Source organism: Phaseolus vulgaris, chromosome 9, assembly GCF_051622355.1.
Source record: "Phaseolus vulgaris cultivar YP4 chromosome 9, ASM5162235v1, whole genome shotgun sequence".
In the NCBI taxonomy this organism is placed as follows: Eukaryota; Viridiplantae; Streptophyta; class Magnoliopsida; order Fabales; family Fabaceae; genus Phaseolus; species Phaseolus vulgaris.
Window position 1 is genome coordinate 20,462,388 of NC_143506.1, and position 22,242 is coordinate 20,484,629.

At 45.4% G+C, this 22,242-nt stretch overlaps 2 protein-coding genes across 2 annotated transcripts; both read left to right on the forward strand.

The window, feature by feature from the left end:
- The first annotated feature begins 7,679 nt into the window (after positions 1-7,679).
- On the forward strand, positions 7,680-11,433 carry LOC137821993 (auxin transporter-like protein 5). Its single transcript, XM_068626832.2, has 8 exons — positions 7,680-8,074; positions 8,196-8,381; positions 8,474-8,586; positions 8,702-8,885; positions 9,011-9,108; positions 10,245-10,452; positions 10,522-10,779; positions 10,856-11,433. Exons 1-8 carry the CDS (start codon positions 7,919-7,921, stop codon positions 11,096-11,098), a joined length of 1,446 nt encoding a protein of 481 aa, XP_068482933.1. The 5' UTR covers positions 7,680-7,918; the 3' UTR covers positions 11,099-11,433.
- Positions 11,434-12,199: 766 nt separating this feature from the next.
- On the forward strand, positions 12,200-14,447 carry LOC150025208 (uncharacterized). The gene is made up of 2 exons (XM_090295601.1): positions 12,200-13,260; positions 13,324-14,447. The coding sequence occupies exons 1-2, from the start codon at positions 12,330-12,332 to the stop codon at positions 14,316-14,318; spliced, it is 1,926 nt and encodes a 641-aa protein (XP_090151727.1). The 5' UTR covers positions 12,200-12,329; the 3' UTR covers positions 14,319-14,447.
- Positions 14,448-22,242: the final 7,795 nt, after the last annotated feature.

Below are 22,242 nucleotides of genomic sequence, written 5' to 3' on the forward strand. Positions count from 1 at the left end.
TATACTCTCGGCAGGGATTCACTTGAGTGAATTCTTCCTTGGCCGAGAGGTTTTTCTTGTACTCTCGGCAGGGATTCACTTGGGTGAATTCTTCCTTGGCCGAGAGGTTTTTCTTATACTCTCGGCAGGGATTCACTTGAGTGAATTCTTCCTTGGCCGAGAGGTTTTTCTTATACTCTCGGCAGGGATTCACTTGAGTGAATTCTTCCTTGGCCGAGAGGTTTTTCTTGTACTCTCGGCAGGGATTCACTTGGGTGAATTCTTCCTTGGCCGAGAGGTTTTTCTTGTACTCTCGGCAGGGATTCACTTGGGTGAATTCTTCCTTGGCCGAGAGGTTTTTCTTGTACTCTCGGCAGGGATTCACTTGGGTGAATTCTTCCTTGGCCGAGAGGTTTTTATTGTACTCTCGGTCGGCAGGGATTCACTTGAGTGAATTCTTCCTTGGCCGAGAGGTTTTTATTGTACTCTCGGCAGGGATTCACTTGGGTGAATTCTTCCTTGGCCGAGAGGTTTTTATTGTACTCTCGGCAGGGATTCACTTGGATGAATTCTTCCTTGGCCGAGAGGTTTTTATTGTACTCTCGGCAGGGATTCACTTGGGTGAATTCTTCCTTGGCCGAGAGGTTTTTATTGTATTCTCGGCAGGGATTCACTTGGATGAATTCTTCCTTGGCCGAGAGGTTTTTATTGTACTCTCGGCAGGGATTCACTTGGGTGAATTCTTCCTTGGCCGAGAGGTTTTTCTTGTACTCTCGGCAGGGATTCACTTGGGTGAATTCTTCCTTGGCCGAGAGGTTTTTCTTGTACTCTCGGCAGGGATTCACTTGAGTGAATTCTTCCTTGGCCGAGAGGTTTTTATTGTACTCTCGGCAGGGATTCACTTGGATGAATTCTTCCTTGGCCGAGAGGTTTTTATTGTACTCTTGTATTAATGATTTGCCAGAGGATTTTGAGTGATAAACATGATTTCATTGATTGTGGTGCCTCGTTAAAACCTTCTTCAATCAAAAACCCTCGGGATAGCCCTCTGGGAAAAAAGATCGAAGGTAGGAAAGAGTACACCTATAATACATGTTAACTGAAATACATTTTCAAATGGCTCGCGTTCCACGTCCTGGGAACTTCCCTGCCATCCAATTGTTCCAGGCGATATGCGCCGTTCTGGAGATTTTCTCTGACCTTGAAGGGACCCTCCCAGTTTGCATTGAACTTTCCTTCTGCTGGGATCCTGCGAGCTTCCCCTTTCATTCTCCAGACCAGGTCTCCTTCTTGGAAGGCTCTTGGTTTTGTCTTTGAATTGTATCTTCTCGCAGCCATCTGCTTGCAAGCTTGTTCTCTTATCTTGGCCCTGTCGCATGCTTCTTGGAGCAAATCCAACTCCGCTCTTAGACACTCTTCATTCATCTTCAAACTGTGGAGTTCTCTTCGGATTGTCGGCTCTCCGACCTCAACCGGCAGCATGGCGTCTGTGCCGTAGGTGAGATTGTACGGGGTTTCCCCAGTTGCCGAGTGGGGGGTACACCGGTATGCCCAGAGAACTTCTACGAGCTCCTCTACCCATTTACCTTTGGCACTGCCAAGTCTTTTCTTTAGTTCGTTCAGGATGACTTTGTTGGCAGATTCGGCTTGGCCATTGGTTTGCGGGTGCTCCACTGAACTTGTCTTGTGCTGGACGCCCAGACTTTCATAGAATTCGGCCAACTTGCGATCAGTAAATTGTCTCCCATTGTCCGTGATGATGGTGTGCGGGATTCCGAACCTGCAGATGATGTCTTTCCATACAAAGTTCTGGACTTGCCTAGCTGTGATGTTTGCAAGGGGTTCCGCCTCAATCCACTTTGTAAAGTAATCCACTGCGACCAGCAGAAACTTCCTTTGCCCGGTTGCCTGGGGGAAGGGACCTATTATGTCCATCCCCCACAGGGCAAAAGGCCAGGGAGAATTGATGCTTTGCAGGTTGTGAGGGTGTGGGTGGATTAGCGGACCATGCTCTTGACAACTTACACATTTTTTCACAAAGTTGGTGCAATCTGTTCTTAACGTAGGCCAATAGTAACCGGCCCTCAGGACTCTCGTCGCCATTGTTCGGGCCCCAGAATGTAACCCGCACGCCCCTTGGTGTAATTCTTGCAGAACATATTCGGCTTCTGCTTTCGACACACATTTGAGTAAAGGGGTTGAGAATCCTCGCTTGTACAAGTCTTCTCCTATTATAACAAATCGTGACGCTTTCCTGGATAGGTGTAAGTCATGGCCGTCCTTCCCTTCTTCACGGTCCTTGACAGCTTTCTTCATGTCGGACACCCAGTCGTCTTCTCCTTTTTCGGTGACCATGCATTCCCCGATGGAGACCGACGGAGCCGATAAGATCTGCTGAATGACAGAGGCGTGTCGGCCTTTCGTCCTAGCGGTTGCCAGTTTGGACAGGGTGTCGGCCCTCAGGTTTTCTTGTCGTTTCACATGATTTATCTTGACGTTTTGAAACTGACTGATGATGTTAACCACTCTGTGGTAGTATTTCAGGAGCAGAGGATCTTTGATTTGGTAGTTCCCATTGACATGCTCGACCATGAGTTGTGAGTCCGTATGACATTCCACCTTCTGAGCTCCCACATCTTTTGCCAGCAACAGTCCGGCTATGAGCGCTTCATATTCTGCTTGATTGTTCGAAGTAGGGAAACCAAAACGCAAAGATTGCTCAATTTGTATATTTTTTGGCCCTTCCAGAACAATTCCGGCTCCCCCACCCTTCTTACTTGAGGAGCCATCGACATGCAAGACCCATATGGTTTCAGGTTCTTGGCATTGCTGTAACTCTGAAGTGAAGTCTGCCAAGCATTGGGACTTGATAGGTCCTTGTGGTTCGTATTTAATGCTGAATTCGGACAGCTCGACTGACCAACCAATCATTCTTCCGGCCAACTCGGGTTTTTGCAAAATCTTATTGATGGGGAAGTCGGTTCGCACTATAATCTCGTGACTTTGGAAATATTGTCGTAGCCTTCTGGAGGCATGGACGAGGGCTAGAGCTACCTTCTCGATCATTTGATACCGGGTTTCCGCATCCTGTAGTACTCGGCTAATGAAGTAGACTGGTTTTTGTTCTGTCGTGCCTTGTACTATGGCGGCACTTACGGCTTCCGGCGACACGGCTAGGTAGACCAGTAGAGGGATCCCATGGACGGGTTTGCTTAGAATAGGCGGTTCGGCCAACGCCTTTTTTACCGTTTGAAAAGCTTCTTCGCAACCTTCGCTCCATGTGAACTTCTCTGCTTTCTTCGTGAGCCTCAAGATTGGTCTGATCTTATCCGCTAATCTAGGCATAAATCTGGACAAGGACGTCAGTCTTCCCACCAGCCGCTGAACTTCTTTCAGGTTTTCCGGGCTTCTCATGGTTTCCAAGGCCCGACACTTGTCCGGATTCGCCTCGATTCCTCAGCTTGTCAGCATAAAGCCTAGGAACTTGCCTCCTTCGACTCCAAATACGCATTTCTCTGGGTTAAGGCGCATGTTATACTTTCTTATCTGCTGGAAGACCTCGGCCAAGTCGTTGGCGTGTTGTTCCACGCTATCGGATTTTACAATTATGTCGTCAACATATACTTCCATGGTCCTTCCTATCTGATCTCGGAACATCTGGTCCATGAGCCTCTGATAGGTGGCTCCAGCATTCTTGAGGCCGAAAGGCATGACCTCATAGCAAAAATTGGCCTTGTCGGTAATGAAGGCTGTCTTCTCTCGGTCTGCCGGATTCATGCGTATTTGGTTGTATCCAGAGTATGCATCAAGAAAACTTAACACTTTGTGACCGGCTGCACCATCTACCAGCCGGTCAATGCTTGGCAATGGATATGCATCTTTTGGACATGCCCTATTAAGATGGGTGTAATCAGTACACATTCGCCACTTTCCATTGTTCTTCTGCACCAGGACGATGTTTGCCAACCACGTGGTGTAATGCACTTCTCGGATAAACCTAGCATCCAGTAGTTTCCTGGTTTCCTCTTCGACTATCCGTCCTTTTTCTCCCACGAATTTTCTCTTCTTCTGGGCTACCGGCCTAGCCTCCTTACAGACTGATAGTTTGTGCGAGATTATGCAAGGATCTATTCCTAGCATGTCGGCTGCCGACCATGCGAACAAGTCTGTGTTTTTGTATAGAACAGCTGTGATAATGTTCTTTCCCTCTTCTCCTAAGGTTGATCCCAAACGAGTATTCTGACCTGCTCGGCCCACTCGGCATGGCACCACCTCTTCCTTGGGTTCCACTTGGGGTTCGTCATTAGGTCTTGGATCCAAGTCATCACTCAAGGATATATGATGAACCTCGGCCCTCCGGGTGGGTGTTCGCGGTGGCAGAATCTTCAAACTTGCCGCGTAACATTCTCTAGCAGTTTTTTGGTCGGCATGGAGAGTGACCACCTCTCGGCCTCTACTCGGGTTGTCGGCCGGGAACTTCATGGCCAGGTGAGGAGTCGAGACTATAGCTCCCAATTTGTTGAGAGAGGATCGCCCGATCAAAATATTGTAAGACGTTTCGGCGTCGACAAGCAGGTATCTGATTTTGATCGTCCGACAGTCTCGATTTCCTTCTCCAAATTTGGTGTCCAGGTCAATGTATCCTCTGGTGTTGACTCTCTGCCCCGCGAAGCCAATGATTTGTTCATCATACTGGACAATGTCGTCGTCAGATATGCCCATCTTTCGGAAGGTCTTCCAATACAAGATATCCACAGAGCTCCCTTGATCTATCAGAGTTTTCATGATGACAAAGTTGGCTACCTCGATTGTGACTACCATAAGGTCATCGTGCTTCGGATTTATGTTTCTGAAGTCCGAATCCGTGAAAAGCATGGGAGGCAGGCTTCTCCTGTTGCTTCTGCTGATGGAGTACACCGAACTGACCGCCCGGAGGTGTCTTTTCCGGGAGGATGATGTAGTTCCTCCTCCCGCGAAACCTCCGACGATTGTGTTTATGACTCCCCGTACCGGCATGGTTCTTCGATGATCTCTTGCTCCTCGTCCTTCTCGGCCGTCCCGGCCTCTTCGGCCTCTCTGCTCGTTTGCCTGCGTGTCCCTACGCCCTTCTCTCTTTTCCAGATCAACTTCGTTTTTCCTCTCCTCTCGGCTTGTCTGGACAAAGCGTCGCAGATGACCAGCTTGGATGAGCTCTTCAATTTTATCCTTCAGTGCCCAACAATCTTCTGTTGTGTGCCCAAAATTGCGGTGGTATCGACAATGCTTGGTTTGGTCGGCACTCAACGGAGTAGGAGTCCTGCTTGGTGTCTTCAGGAGATCTGCATTGAGAGCTTCCTCTAAGACCTTTGACCTTTCGGCAGTCAAGGGGGTGTAACGGTTGAAACGTGGTCCCCTGGGTAAGTCTCTGGGCTTCCCAAAATGTGTTAGCCTGCTTCTGTCTCTCCTCCTCTCAGGTTCGTCGGGCGCCTGAGCTCTACTCCCAAACTCTTTCAACTCCTCCAGCTGCATGTATTTGGTGGCTCTTTGGCGCAACTCATCCAATGTTGCGGCCGGTTGCATGCATAAACTGTTCGAGAATGGTCCCGGCTTCAGCGCAGTCACCATGTGGTGCATCGCCACTTCGGGACTTAGGTTTCGTATGTCCAACGCTGTTTTGCTGAATCTGTTCATGAAGGCCCTCAAGGTCTCCGACTTCTCTTGCCGAATATTCACTAAGGCGATCGAGGTGAGGTGGTGTGGTCGGCTGGTAGTGAACTGTGCTCCAAACTTAGCCGCAAGTGTGTCGAAGCAATCTATGGATTGAGCTGGGAGTCGAGTAAACCAGCTCAAGGCTGCCCCCTTAAGTGAGGTGGGGAATATTCGGCACCACAACGCGTCTTCCGCCGTATGCAAGCCGACCTGTGTCAGGTACGCATTTACATGCTCATCCGGATCCGTGGACCCATCATACTTGTCCAACGTGGGGTTGTTCCAGGTTCCCGGCAAGGGGACTTCAAGGATGGTTTCAGTGAAGGGACTTCTTCTAGGCGCCGTGTTTAGCACATTATTTGGGGTCGGCCTTACGTTTTCTTGATACGAGCTCCCGGCCTCATGTGTATCCGTGTTCGCATGATCTCTTGAGGGGATATTATCCATAGCTTCCGGTACTTCCGGCTTCTTAGCAAGCTTTTCTTTCATTTGAGCATTCTCCTTCCTCAAAGCTTCCATTTCCTGCTGCATCTTCAAGATTAACGTCATAGGATCCGGACGGCTGGTTTCTTCTTGTGCATTCCTATCGTTACCCGTCATGTTCCTCGTAGTCACCATGCGGATAATTCGTGGGGTTAGTGTTCTCGGCCCCACGGTGGGCGCCAAAATGTTCCTACAAGATCTGACCCTGCAGAACACTTCTTCTGATGATGTCGTATCGTTCTTCTCGTCTTGTCGGCCTTCCGGTTGGTCCTCCGGTTGGTCTTCCGACTGGATCTTCAGCTTGGACACGATGGGGGGAGTACCTGCGAAGACACTCCGACGATCAAGTCAGACCGATAGCTAGGTACCAGAAGAGTGGGGAGTGAATAGTTACCTTGGGTGATGTGCCTCTTCTGCTATTTATACTGCTCTAGGTGGGCTATGGGCGCTGTGGGCCTGCTTTAGGGTCCAAACGAAGACCCAATTGAGTCTTAACCGTGCTTACCATTTAAGTTGGGTTGTTTATGCTTAATTACGCGTTTAGCTTCGCCTGTTGTCGTCTAGTCGGTTTTGTCGTCTATCCGGTCTAGTCGGCCTTACGGCCATCTGGTAGTACAGAAAATAATCTCATATTGATCAAATGAGAAACATAATATTTTTTTTAGAGTAAAACTAATTTATCTAAAAATGATGATTTTTTTAGTCGGTCAAACTAATTTGTGGGGCAATTTGAATTGGTCCACCAATTTTCTTCATCAAGTATTTGCCTTATAAAACAATTATTCTCCATCATCGCATGTACAGTTTTAATTGAGAATAACGTGTTATAAAAAAATGTTTTCTTTTAAATTTACTGATCGTCAAAATTCTTCTTAAAAATACACTCCCTAGTTCAAAAAATATTGATGTTTCAGTTGTAAAGATTTCACATTGTTTTCAAATTTTAATGAAATATTAAACTTTATTTTAAATTTATCTCAAGTAACTTACATCAACCAAGTCATCCAAACAAATGAGAAAATATATAAAATTACACTACAAGAAAATCATAAAATAGAAACTCATTTTAGAAATAAAAAATAATTAGTTGTTATAGTAATTAAATTAGAAACAATTTTAGAGACTAAAAAAATTTTAATTTCTAAATTAATTTTTATTATTATTAAATGATTTTTAAATTGGTGTTTAATTAAATAATTGTTGCTAATTAGAGATCAATTTTGAAACCATTTAACAATAATAGAAACTAATTTAGAAATCAAAAATTTTGTAGTCTCTAATTTAGATAATAACTATATTATTTTTATTTCATGATTTTATTTATAATAGTAATTAATAAATAATAGATTAAATTATTTAATAAAAAATAATAAGAACAATTATAAAATGATGGATAAAAAGATGTCACTTGTACTATTATTATTTAAAGTCTCACTTTAATCATATAAAAGAATACCGAATATTATATTAAAAAGAATAGGTTAAAAGATTATTATTCTAAATCTTTGCAGAACAAAAAGGGTGTCCACAGTCTTAGAGAACCGTTGACAGCTTTACGGAACCTTTTCTGTGATGCCTATATCAGTACAATTTTTCACTCCATATCAATATATATATACACTACCTCTTCTAAACTCCTCTCCCATTCAATTCAATCTCAACCCAGTTCACAGTACTCAAACCCATCTAGAGAAAATAAACAAATACCAACCTCAAGTGTGGTAACAAAAAGCCAAGTTATCGTGATATCTCAGAGAGAACAAAAAAAATGGCATCGGAGAAAGAGGTTGAAACTGTAATAGTTGGGAACTATGAAGAAATGGAAAGTGAAGGGAAGCCTAGGGATATAAAATCCAAGTTATTAAGCTTCTTGTGGCATGGTGGTTCAGTTTATGATGCTTGGTTTAGCTGTGCTTCCAACCAGGTTGGTTTCCAAAACATATTAATTCTTTCTTCTCAAGATATATTTATGCATCCAAAAAAGGGCTTATTCTCCATTCCATGCATGTAGATTCGATATTTACACTTTTATATGTTTATGTCAGGTGGCTCAAGTTCTGCTTACGCTGCCTTACTCATTTTCCCAGCTGGGAATGCTTTCTGGCACCCTTTTTCAACTCTTCTACGGCTTGCTGGGCTGCTGGACTGCTTACCTCATTAGCACACTCTACGTTGAATACAGAACCAGAAAAGAGAGAGAAAAATTTAATTTCAGGAACCATGTCATCCAGGTCCAACTCTCCCACTTTCAAATCTGAATTTTCCTTACCCTTTGGTCTTTGTAACTTTAATGTGTCTGTTTAACACAACGTAAGTATTTCAGTGGTTTGAGGTTCTTGATGGGCTCCTCGGGAAGCACTGGAGAAACGTTGGTTTGGCCTTCAACTGCACATTTCTTCTTTTTGGGTCTGTTATCCAACTCATAGCCTGTGCAAGGTATCATCTAACTCCAATGCAAAAATCATTAGCTGATTTTTACTATTATTCAGATGAATAAAACTCGTGTTCCGCAACTTATTTGGGCTAGTAACATGGTTAACTTTTTTTGCAGCAACATATATTACATAAATGATAATTTGGATAAGAGGACTTGGACTTATATCTTTGGAGCATGCTGTGCCACCACTGTATTTATCCCTTCCTTCCACAACTACAGAATCTGGTCCTCTCTTGGCCTCCTCATGACCACTTACACTGCTTGGTACCTCACTGTTGCCTCTCTCCTCCATGGCCAGGTAATAGTTTCAAATTTGCAAATAAATAACTACTATATTATTCCCACTATATATGCTTTATGAATATTATATTTGTTGGTGGTTGCTATAATAACATGCGATGTTATGTTACTATGATTGTGTAGGTGGAGGGGGTTAAGCATTCAGGTCCGACTAAATTGGTTCTATATTTTACGGGGGCCACAAACATTCTCTACACATTCGGGGGACATGCCGTTACTGTGTAAGACTGATATATCTCATCTCATATACCATTCCTATGAATTGTATCTTTTACGTTTTGACAACTGTTTCTTTTCTCCTCCTTCGATTTTGGCTTCGTTATACGTAAATGTTGCTGCTAATTGGATAATTCTTGAATAAATTTATCTGCCAACTTTATTTTTTAGTACTTAACTGTTCTTACTGCTTATGAATGCTAAATTGGATGGCAAAATAACGAGGCAGGGTGCATCCATTGGTGAAGTGAAGCTAAATGTCATTTTCTTTAGGAAAATGATGGTTTGACAACATTGCTCCATTTTACTCCCCACTAAATATTAATATTTTAATCATTTTTAATATTTTTTAATTTTAAAAATTATTTTAACATTTTATATTTTGTCTAATATTTTATTAAAGACATTTTTTTATTTTAATTTTTTTTATTATAAATATTAATATTTTAGTGTAGGTATAAACTGGAACTCGTATAATTTCCCTTTTCTTTATACTCAAACTTGACTTTTCATACACGAGTTGTCAAAATGTAGCCCATGACCATCTTAAGTCCCTTTCCCATTGATTTTTTCTTTTTAACTTTTAGACGAGAATCGTAACTTTTCATGTTCGGTTAGAAAATCAAAATTCTGCTGCGGACTTTTTTGTCAGATGTTATATATTACTTTTTTTTGGAAAAAGAAAATAATGCTGATACGCATGCGTGCAAAAGAAGGCCCCTTTTTTCTGGGGAATCCTTGAGCTCTTTTTTGGTTGTAGAAAGCCAAGGTTCTTTCTTTAAAGGATCAGCTTTAAAGCTTTTTTATCATGAGGACAGGAGTGTTCCAGCTTTCCTTCTTGTAACTTTCACAATTGTAGCACAGCTGCCACAGCTGAATGAAACATTAAGCCAAAAATTTCCACTTTTATTGTTCTCTTCACTTTTTTGTATTTTGTTTGTATATAAACTCCCACGTTGATGGCTAATTACTTTAACACCTGTGATTACTATTAGTATTTAACTTTAAATTGTAGAAAATGTGGTTTATTTGAACTGTATTTTGTATTTCATGAAAGTATATTTAAAAGATAGTAGTTGTAGAAGAAAGTTGGTGGAGTAAATTGGTGAAAATGATGATGTTTTGTGGTGACATGGGACAGGGAGATAATGCATGCGATGTGGAAGCCTAAGAAATTCAAGTCCATATACTTACTGGCTAGCTTGTATGTACTGACACTGACGCTTCCATCGGCAGCAGCAGTATACTGGGCATTTGGAGACATGCTTCTTGATCACTCCAACGCTTTTTCTCTCCTTCCAAGGTCACCCTTCCGTGACATGGCTGTCATTTTAATGCTCATCCACCAGGCAAGTAATAAGTAACTAACCACTCCATCTAATTCATAGCTGACAACTAACGATCAATAGTAACTGCAGTTCATAACATTTGGGTTTGCATGCACGCCACTGTATTTGGTGTGGGAGAAAGCAATAGGGATACACGAGTGTAGGAGCCTCTGCAAGCGTGCTCTTGCCAGATTACCAGTGGTCATCCCCATATGGTTTCTCGCCATAGTCTTCCCCTTCTTTGGGCCCATCAACTCCACCGTTGGATCTCTTCTTGTCAGCTTCACCGTTTACATCATTCCCGCCCTCGCTCACATCTTCACCTTCAAATCACCCGCTGCTCGACAGGTACCACCGTCTCTGCATTTTCATTGCAATTTACAACTGCTTCATTTCATTTGATTACTGATTGAATGCAATGCAGAATGCGGTGGAGCAACCTCCGAAGTTGGTGGGAAGATGGGCAGGTGCGTACACGATCAACGTATTTGTGGTGGTGTGGGTTGTAGTGGTAGGGTTTGGATTCGGTGGATGGGCGAGTATGGTTAACTTCGTACACCAGATTGACACATTCGGTTTCTTCACCAAATGTTACCAGTGCCCCTCACCCACCTCCGTCCACCCGCCACACCTCAACGCAACCGCGCCTTCCCCTCGCCCTCACTGACTCTCCTCCACTCTTCAATCCTCTTCCTACCTCATCAATGCTGGATTCTTCTATTTCTTTCTCTTTCTCTCTCTCCCTATGCTACCTACTTTATCTCCTTAATTTCTCCTTCCCATTCTCACAAAAGAGACAAAATAGAAAGGAAAATTTCCACCTTTAAAACTGCTTATTGTTTTTTAGTGTTGAACCAGACACACAATTTCACGTTAATGTTGCTGAACACTTTAAAACTAGACAAGGACAACAGTCCAATCTCATTCATGTTAAACATATGTATCAACTCCGCAAGGGTTAATTAAGTTACCTCATAAATTATTGATGCTTTTATTTTACAATTTTTTTTAATTTTTCCTCTCACATTATCTTAATAATTAATGGACGGTTGAAATAAATCTAAGGCAAGAATGAAACTATTTTAATAAAAAAAGTATAAAAAGCATATATTTATTACTGTTCCTACAAGATCTGACCCTGCAGAACACTTCTTCTGATGATGTCGTGTCGTTCTTCTCGTCTTGTCGGCCTTCCGGTTGGTCCTCCGGTTGGTCTTCTTCCGATTGGGTCTTCAGCTTGGACACGATGGGGGGAGTACCTGCGAAGACACTCCGACGATCAAGTCAGACCGAGAGCTAGGTACCAGAAGAGTGGGGAGTGAATAGTTACCTTGGGTGATGTGCCTCTTCTGCTATTTATACTGCTCTAGGTGGGCTATGGGCGCTGTGGGCCTGCTTTAGGGTCCAAACGAAGGCCCAATTGAGTCTTAACCGTGCTTACCATTTAAGTTGGGTTGTTTATGCTTAATTACGCGTTTAGCTTCGCCTGTTGTCGTCTAGTCGGTTCTGTCGTCTATCCGGTCTAGCCGGCCTTACGGCCATCTGGTAGTACATATGCCCCCCAGGCTTAAGTGAGTTGGCTAAAATGTAACGTAGAGTCGAATTGCCGTGAGCCTTCAGTTTGTTGAGGTTGAGTACATTGGCTTGTACTCGAGGCGCGTGCACGTGGTACTGTGGGATGTGACCACTGGGTAGGATCTCACGCGTTCATTGCATGTGGATCCAACGGTGGGCATTCGTTGTGACGCTTCGCCTTCTCGTTTTTCTCACCTATAAATAGGAGTGGCAGTGGGCTCCAATTTCTTCACGTGATTCATGAACTAGCTCCGAGAGTCCGACAGCCGAGTGATATTCCTTCGTTCCTTGTGTATTGGTTGAAGAGTTTCCTGGAGGTAACAATGTCTCTTCTTTCGGCTGCTGCCTCATGTCCTGTGTCTAGGGGGTCTGATAGGGAGAGGCCATTGGCTGATGATATCCCCGTCATAGATGCCGAGAGTGCCGAAGGCTCTTCTCGGGCTGTCGGCCCTTTGAGTCGGGAAAGTGAACAACCCGCAGAGTCGTTGTCATTGAGTGGGTACGCAGGGGAGGAAACCCGAGAGGCCGAGTATAAATGGGTACATAGTAGCGTTCGTGAGTTCTTTTCTGTCTTTACCAAAGTTTCGTTGCTTCAGGATTTTGTAGATAGCGTAGATATTGTGTTAGATGGTGTGCCTAGTGGTGCTTTCGCTCTTCGTAGGTGTCGAGAGTTTGAGACTGTTTGTTTGGGAAGGGGGGAAGGGCAAAAGGACTTTTTTTATTTCTATTCTTGTTTGTTTTCGGATATGCATATCCGCTTTCCCCTTGATAGTTTTTCCATGGAGGTGCTGCGTGTTTTAAATGTAGCCCCCACACAACTGCACCCGAATAGCTGGGCAGCACTCCAGGCCTTTCGGTTGCTTTGCGATGTGTTGAGTCTTAGACCGACAACTAGGTCTTTTTTGCATTTCTTTGGCACTAGGCCGGGTGACCGAATATGTTGGTTATCCCTTGTCGGCCAAACAAAAAATAGCCTTTTCGCTCCTTATACGACATCTTATAAGAACTTTAAAACAGGTTTCTTTAAGGTTGTCATTGAGGAGGGGGGACGGCAGTTTTTCTTTGATGGTGAGACACCTAAGTTTCCTTTTTATTGGACGAAGGATCCGGCACGTTTCAATTTATGGCCGAGGTCCCTGATGACCGATGACGACTTGGAAGTGTTATCGGTGTTGGACCAACTTCCTCGCAAGATTCCAACCCGGTCCCTCGTCCGTGCCTACTTGTCCCCTGATAGATGTGTTGATGTTGATGGTATGTGTTTTTACTCGTCTTTTTGTGCATTTTACTATGACTAACTTTGCTTTCGTCCTTCAGGTATAATGGCAAGTTTGGTGCCGCCAGGTGGAAAGAAAGATTATTTTCGAGAGCTTCGCCTGAAGCGGCAAGCTCAGATGGCCGCGAGGGGGGATACGCCGGGAGGATCGGGTACACCGAATGCCGAGGCTGCTATCCCCATTACTATAGTGCCAGCTGCCGAAGTCGACCGCCCGACCAACCCAAAGAAACGAAAAGAAGACCATGGCAAGGATCGTGGCAAGTCTTCTCGGCGCCATGGGGAGCGCTCTTCATCTGGAAGGTCTCCTAAGAGGGGCCGATTGCCTAGGAGACCGGGTTCAAGTGGGCCTGACTTTCTTGGACACGATCTTAATGTGGCCGAGAAGGTGAACATCATGCTGAATCCTTACCAGCAAGATGCGTATCTGTCGGCACGCCCTGCTCAAGTTCATGACGCCTTCATGGAGTTGTGTTCTAGGACCTTGGTACTCGGCAAACGGATGGCGTCCGATTTGATGAAGAGGGACAAAAATGCAGCCGAGGTGGAGGGGCTCCGAACTAAGCTGAATGAGTCCTCGGCCAGCTTGAAAACAAAGTTGACCGAGAATGCTACACTTGTGGCTCAGAAGGAAGCTCTAGAGGCTGAGGTGGCGATGTGGAAAGAGAAGTCCGAACTGGCCGAGAGGGCTGGTAGAGAGGTTGCCGAGAAGGCTGATAACGAAGTGAAGGGCTTAAAGGACAGCCTCTTGGACATGGCCCATACCAACCATCGAGCCGAAGAGAAGATAGAGAAGCTGCTGAAGGAACTAGAGGTGGCCGAAGATAGCGTCATGGAGGAACATGAACTTGGCTTTAAGAAAGCCCTTCGGCAAGCAGCCTTTTTCTATAATGTTCCCTTGGATGAAGGGAAATTTGATGTTGACAAGGACTTCTACGAAGGCCAACTCATGCCGCTAGATCAAATCCCAAGCTCACCTCAAGTGCTAGCTCCCCCGACAGCTTCAGAGGTCGAACACCTAGAGCCCGATAGCTAGTTTGTTCCTCTATGCGTGGGTCGCGTTTAATTGTTATTTTTTGTAAAGTCGTGACCCCGTCTTTTGTGTAATCGATACGGCGTAGCCGGTTTCTTTTGAATACCATGAATGAGAATTTCTTAATTTGAATGTCGTCTTTCACTCACTTCTCGTATACATTACTTGTTTGACTTTCTAAGACTCTCTTGGCCGAGAGGTTTTTATTGCACTCTCGGTCGGCAGGGGTTCACTTGAGTGAATTCTTCCTTCGCCAAGAGGTTTTTCTTTTGAACTGTCTTGGCCGAGAGGTTTTCATTGCACTCTCGGTCGGCAGGGATTCACTTGGGTGAATTCTTCCTTGGCCGAAAGGTTTATCGTGAACCCTCTTGGTCGATAGGTCTTTATTGTACTCTCGGTCGGCAGGGATTCACTTGGGTGAATTCTTCCTTCGCCGAGGTTTTTCTTTTGAACTGTCTTGGCCGAGAGGTTTTCATTGCACTCTCGGTCGGCAGGGATTCACTTGGGTGAATTCTTCCTTGGCCGAGAGGTTTATCGTGAACCCTCTTGGTCGAGAGGTCTTTATTGTACTCTCGGTCGGCAGGGATTCACTTGGGTAAATTCTTCCCTGGCCAAAAGGTTTTTATTTTGAACTCTCTTGGCCGAGAGGTTTTTATTGCACTCTCGGTCGGCAGGGATTCACTTGAGTGAATTCTTCCTTGGCCGAGAGGTTTTTCTTGTACTCTCGGCAGGGATTCACTTGGGTGAATTCTTCCTTGGCCGAGAGGTTTTTCTTGTACTCTCGGCAGGGATTCACATGGGTGAATTCTTCCTTGGCCGAGAGGTTTTTCTTGTACTCTCGGCAGGGATTCACTTGGGTGAATTCTTCCTTGGCCGAGAGGTTTTTATTGCACTCTCGGTCGGCAGGGATTCACTTGAGTGAATTCTTCCTTGGCCGAGAGGTTTTTGTTGTACTCTCGGCAGGGATTCACTTGGGTGAATTCTTCCTTGGCCGAGAGGTTTTTCTTGTACTCTCGGCAGGGATTCACTTGGGTGAATTCTTCCTTGGCCGAGAGGTTTTTATTGATTCTTGTATTAATGATTTGCCAGAGGATTTTGAGTGATAAACATGATTTCATTGATTGTGGTGCCTCGTTAAAACCTTCTTCAATCAAAAACCCTCGGGATAGCCCTCTGGGAAAAAAGATCGAAGGTAGGAAAGAGTACACCTATAATACATGTTAACTGAAATACATTTTCAAATGGCTCGCGTTCCACGTCCTGGGAACTTCCCTGCCATCCAATTGTTCCAGGCGATATGCGCCGTTCTGGAGATTTTCTCTGACCTTGAAGGGACCCTCCCAGTTTGCATTGAACTTTCCTTCTGCTGGGATCCTGCGAGCTTCCCCTTTCATTCTCCAGACCAGGTCTCCTTCTTGGAAGGCTCTTGGTTTTGTCTTTGAATTGTATCTTCTCGCAGCCATCTGCTTGCAAGCTTGTTCTCTTATCTTGGCCCTGTCGCGTGCTTCCTGGAGCAAATCCAACTCCGCTCTTAGACACTCTTCATTCATCTTCAAACTGTGGAGTTCTCTTCGGATTGTCGGTTCTCCGACCTCAACCGGCAGCATGGCGTCTGTGCCGTAGGTGAGATTGTACGGGGTTTCCCCAGTTGCCGAGTGGGGGGTACACCGGTATGCCCAGAGAACTTCTACGAGCTCCTCTACCCATTTACCTTTGGCACTACCAAGTCTTTTCTTTAGTTCGTTCAGGATGACTTTGTTGGCAGATTCGGCTTGGCCATTGGTTTGCGGGTGCTCCACTGAACTTGTCTTGTGCTGGACGCCCAGGCTTTCATAGAATTCGGCCAACTTGCGATCAGTAAATTGTCTCCCATTGTCCGTGATGATGGTGTGCGGGATTCCGAACCTGCAGATGATGTCTTTCCATACAAAGTTCTGGACTTGCCTAGCTGTGATGCTTGCAAGGGGTTCCACCTCAATCCACTTTGTAAAGTAATCCACTGCGACCAGCAGAAACTTCCTTTGCCCGGTTGCCTGGGGGAAGGGACCTATTATGTCCATCCCCCACAGGGCAAAAGGCCAGGGAGAATTGATGCTTTGCAGGTTGTGAGGGTGTGGGTGGATTAGCGGACCATGCTCTTGACAACTTACACATTTTTTCACAAAGTTGGTGCAATCTGTTCTTAGCGTAGGCCAATAGTAACCGGCCCTCAGGACTCTCGTCGCCATTGTTCGGGCCCCAGAATGTAACCCGCACGCCCCTTGGTGTAATTCTTGCAGAATATATTCGGCTTCTACTTTCGACACACATTTGAGTAAAGGGGTTGAGAATCCTCGCTTGTACAAGTCTTCTCCTATTATAACAAATCGTGACACTTTCCTGGATAGGTGTAAGTCATGGTCGTCCTTCCCTTCTTCACGGTCCTTGACAGCTTTCTTCATGTCGGACACCCAGTCGTATTCTCCTTTTTCGGTGACCATGCATTCCCCGATGGGGACCGACGGAGCCGATAAGATCTGCTGAATGACAGAGGCGTGTCGGCCTTTCGTCCTAGCGGTTGCCAGTTTGGACAGGGTGTCGGCCCTCTGGTTTTCTTGTCGTTTCACATGATTTATCTTGACGTTTTGAAACTGACTGATGATGTTAACCACTCTGTGGTAGTATTTCAGGAGCAGAGGATCTTTGATTTGGTAGTTCCCATTGACATGCTCGGCCATGAGTTGTGAGTCCGTATGACATTCCACCTTCTGAGCTCCCACATCTTTTGCCAGCAACAGTCCGGCTATGAGCGCTTCATATTCTGCTTGATTGTTCGAAGTAGGGAAACCAAAACGCAAAGATTGCTCAATTTGTATATTTTTTGGCCCTTCCAGAACAATTCCGGCTCCCCCACCCTTCTTACTTGAGGAGCCATCGACATGCAAGACCCATATGGTTTCAGGTACTTGGCATTGCTGTAACTCTGAAGTGAAGTCTGCCAAGCATTGGGACTTGATAGGTCCTTGTGGTTCGTATTTAATGCTGAATTCGGACAGCTCGACTGACCAGCCAATCATTCTTCCGGCCAACTCGGGTTTTTGCAAAATCTTATTGATAGGGAAGTCGGTTCGCACTATAACCTCGTGACTTTGGAAATATTGTCGTAGCCTTCTAGAGGCATGGACGAGGGCTAGAGCTACCTTCTCGATCATTTGATACCGGGTTTCCGCCTCCTGTAGTACTCGGCTAATGAAGTAGACTGGTTTTTGTTCTGTCGTGCCTTGTACTATGGCGGCACTTACGGCTTCCGGCGACACGGCCAGGTAGACCAGTAGAGGGATCCCATGGACGGGTTTGCTTAGAATAGGCGGTTCGGCCAACGCCTTTTTTACCGTTTGAAAAGCTTCTTCGCAACCTTCGCTCCATGTGAACTTCTCTGCTTTCTTCGTGAGCCTCAAGATTGGTCTGATCTTATCCGTTAATCTAGGCATAAATCTGGACAAGGACGTCAGTCTTCCCACCAGCCGCTGAACTTCTTTCAGGTTTTCCGGGCTTCTCATGGTTTCCAAGGCCCGACACTTGTCCGGATTCGCCTCGATTCCTCGGCTTGTCAGCATGAAGCCTAGGAACTTGCCTCCTTCGACTCCAAATACGCATTTCTCTGGGTTAAGGCGCATGTTATACTTTCTTATCTGCTGGAAGACCTCGGCCAAGTCGTTGGCGTGTTGTTCCACGCTATCGGATTTTACAATTATGTCGTCAACATATACTTCCATGGTCCTTCCTATCTGATCTAGGAACATCTGGTCCATGAGCCTCTGATAGGTGGCTCCAGCATTCTTGAGGCCGAAAGGCATGACCTCATAGCAAAAATTGGCTTTGTCGGTAATGAAGGCTGTCTTCTCTCGGTCTGCCGGATTCATGCATATTTGGTTGTATCCAGAGTATGCATCAAGAAAACTTAACACTTTGTGGCCGGCTGCGCCATCTACCAGCCGGTCAATGCTTGGCAATGGATATGCATCTTTTGGACATGCCCTATTAAGATGGGTGTAATCAGTACACATTCGCCACTTTCCATTGTTCTTCTGCACCAGGACGATGTTTGCCAACCACGTGGTGTAATGCACTTCTCGGATAAACCTAGCATCCAGTAGTTTCCTGGTTTCCTCTTCGACTATCCGTCCTTTTTCTCCCACGAACTTTCTCTTCTTCTGGGCTACCGGCCTGGCCTCCTTACAGACTGATAGTTTGTGCGAGATTATGCGAGGATCTATTCCCGGCATGTCGGCTGCCGACCATGCGAACAAGTCTGTGTTTTTGTATAGGACAGCTGTGATAATGTTCTTTCCCTCTTCTCCTAAGGTTGATCCCAAACGAGTATTCTGACCTGCTCGGCCCACTCGGCATGGCACCACCTCTTCCTTGGGTTCCACTTGGGGTTCGTCATTAGGTCTTGGATCCAAGTCATCACTCAAGGATATATGATGAACCTCGGCCCTCCGGGTGGGTGTTCGCGGTGGCAGAATCTTCAAACTTGCCGCGTAACATTCTCTGGCAGTTTTTTGGTCGGCATGGAGGGTGACCACCTCTCGGCCCCTACTCGGGTTGTCGGCCGGGAACTTCATGGCCAGGTGAGGTGTCGAGACTATAGCTCCCAATTTGTTGAGAGAGGATCGCCCGATCAAAATATTGTAAGACGTTTCGGCGTCGACAAGCAGGTATCTGATTTTGATCGTCCGACAGTCTCGATTTCCTTCTCCAAATTTGGTGTCCAGGTCAATGTATCCTCTGGTGTTGACTCTCTGCCCCGCGAAGCCAATGATTTGTTCATCATACTGGACAATGTCGTCGTCAGATATGCCCATCTTTCGGAAGGTCTTCCAATACAAGATATCCACAGAGCTCCCTTGATCTATCAGAGTTTTCATGATGACAAAGTTGGCTACCTCGATTGTGACTACCATAAGGTCATCGTGCTTCGGGTTTATGTTTCTGAAGTCCGAATCCGTGAAAAGCATGGGAGGCAGGCTTCTCCTGTTGCTTCTGCTGATGGAGTACACCGAACTGACCGCCCGGAGGTGTCTTTTCCGGGAGGATGATGTAGTTCCTCCTCCCGCGAAACCTCCGGCGATTGTGTTTATGACTCCCCGTACCGGCATGGTTCTTCGATGATCTCTTGCTCCTCGTCCTTCTCGGCCGTCCCGGCCTCTTCGGCCCCTCTGCTCGTTTGCCTGCGTGTCCCTACGCCCTTCTCTCTTTTTTCCAGATCAACTTCGTTTTTCCTCTCCTCTCGACTTGTCTGGACAAAGCGTCGCAGATGACCAGCTTGGATGAGCTCTTCAATTTTATCCTTCAGTGCCCAACAATCTTCTGTTGTGTGCCCAAAATTGCGGTGGTATCGACAATGCTTGGTTTGGTCGGCACTCAACGGAGTAGGAGTCCTGCTTGGTGCCTTCAGGAGATCTGCATTGAGAGCTTCCTCTAAGACCTTTGACCTTTCGGCAGTCAAGGGGGTGTAACAGTTGAAACGTGGTCCCCTGGGTAAGTCTCTGGGCTTCCCAAAATGTGTTGGCCTGCTTCTGTCTCTCCTCCTCTCAGGTTCGTCGGGCGCCTGAGCTCTACTCCGAAACTCTTTCAATTCCTCCAGCTGCATGTATTTGGTGGCTCTTTGGCGCAACTCGTCCAATGTTGCGGCCGGTTGCATGCATAAACTGTCCGAGAATGGTCCCGGCTTCAGCGCAGTCACCATGTGGTGCATCGCCACTTCGGGACTTAGGTTTCGTATGTCTAACGCTGTTTTGCTGAATCTGTTCATGAAGGCCCTCAAGGTCTCCGACTTCTCTTGCCGAATATTCACTAAGGCGATCGAGGTGAGGTGGTGTGGTCGGCTGGTAGTGAACTGTGCTCCAAACTTAGCCGCAAGTGTGTCGAAGCAATCTATGGATTGAGCTGGCAGTCGAGTAAACCAGCTCAAGGCTGCCCCCTTAAGTGAGGTGGGGAATATTCGGCACCACAACGCGTCTTCCGCCGTATGCAAGCCGACCTGTGTCAGGTACGCATTTACATGCTCATCCGGATCCGTGGACCCATCATACTTGTCCAACGTGGGGTTGTTCCAGGTTCCCGGCAAGGGGACTTCAAGGATGGTTTCGGTGAAGGGACTTCTTCTAGGCGCCGTGTTTAGCACATTATTTGAGGTCGGCCTTACGTTTTCTTGATACGAGCTCCCGGCCTCATGTGTATCCGTGTTCGCATGATCTCTTGAGGGGATATTATCCATAGCTTCCGGTATTTCCGGCTTCTTAGCAAGCTTTTCTTTCATCTGAGCATTCTCCTTCCTCAAAGCTTCCATTTCCTGCTGCATCTTCAAGATTAACGTCATAGGGTCCGGACGGCTGGTTTCTTCTTGTGCATTCCTATCGGTACCCGTCATGTTCCTCGTAGTCACCATGCAGATAATTCGTGGGGTTAGTGTTCTCGGCCCCACGGTGGGCGCCAATATGTTCCTACAAGATCTGACCCTGCAGAACACTTCTTCTGATGATGTCGTGTCGTTCTTCTCGTCTTGTCAGCCTTCCGGTTGGTCCTCCGGTTGGTCTTCTTTCGACTAGGTCTTCAGCTTGGACACGATGGGGGGAGTACCTGCGAAGACACTCCGACGATCAAGTCAGACCGAGAGCTAGGTACCAGAAGAGTGGGGAGTGAATAGTTACCTTGGGTGATGTGCCTCTTCTGCTATTTATACTGCTCTAGGTGGGCTATGGCCGCTGTGGGCCTGCTTTAGGGTCCAAACGAAGGCCCAATTGAGTCTTAACCGTGCTTACCATTTAAGTTGGGTTGTTTATACTTAATTACGCGTTTAGCTTCGCCTGTTGTCGTCTAGTCGGTTCTGTCGTCTATCCGGTCTAGCCGGCCTTACGGCCATCTGGTAGTACAATTACTATTTTGGATCTATGTTAAAATAAATTGAAAATAATTTGGGACTAAGATAGTATTTTATGAGTTCAATGTCACATTACAAACTAAATACTTAATACATTACGCAATACAGTTTATAACATTAATTCGTAACACAGTAACTACCAATGCCATTAAAAATGGTCCAAATTATGTCTGCATAGTAATGAAGTCCCTGTTATTGTCAGCTAAGAATGACCATATGTGAGGATGGTACCATCAACAATAAAAACATACCTTAACATTCTAATAAACTAATTTTTAATTACTTTTATTTTATTTTTTGTTTAAAATATTATTATAAGGAGTTGTGAAGTGTGTTTTTTTATTATTTGTGGTGTTAATGAAAAGTTTCCATATTCCTATAAGACTAGACCCCAGAACACTTCCTCTTGTTGTAATCTTTTCGTCTTCCTGGTCTTTTGGTTAGGCTTCTTTCGGCTAGATCTCTGATCTGGACACGACAGGAGGTCCCTGCGAAGACACACTGATGATCAAGTCAGTCCGAGAGCTAAGTATCAGAGGAGTAGAGAGTGAATAGTTACCTTGGGTCTTGTGCCTCTTCTGCTATTTATACTGCTCTAGATGAGCTATGACTGCTATGAGTCTGCTTTTGGGTCCAAACAAAGGCCCAATTATGCCTTAACCGTGCTTATCACTTATGAATGGTCCAAACGAAGGCCCAATTTTACAAACGAAGGCCTAATTATGATAATCAAACAAAACTCTCATATGCAAGCACCACCTATTGTAATTTTTTCCATTAAGGATAGGGACTGATAATTGGATAGAGTTCATGATAACAAACTAGCTTTAATACCATTTGTAGTAACTAATTGAAGAAAATAACAAAAAGCAAAAGGTTGTAAAAACTAATTGAATGCAAAACTGTTGAACTGATTTTTTTATTTTGATTTACTTCAATAATATATATAATAAAAGTACAATTACTGAAAGCTAAAAAATATGAATACTAATAGTCCTGTAA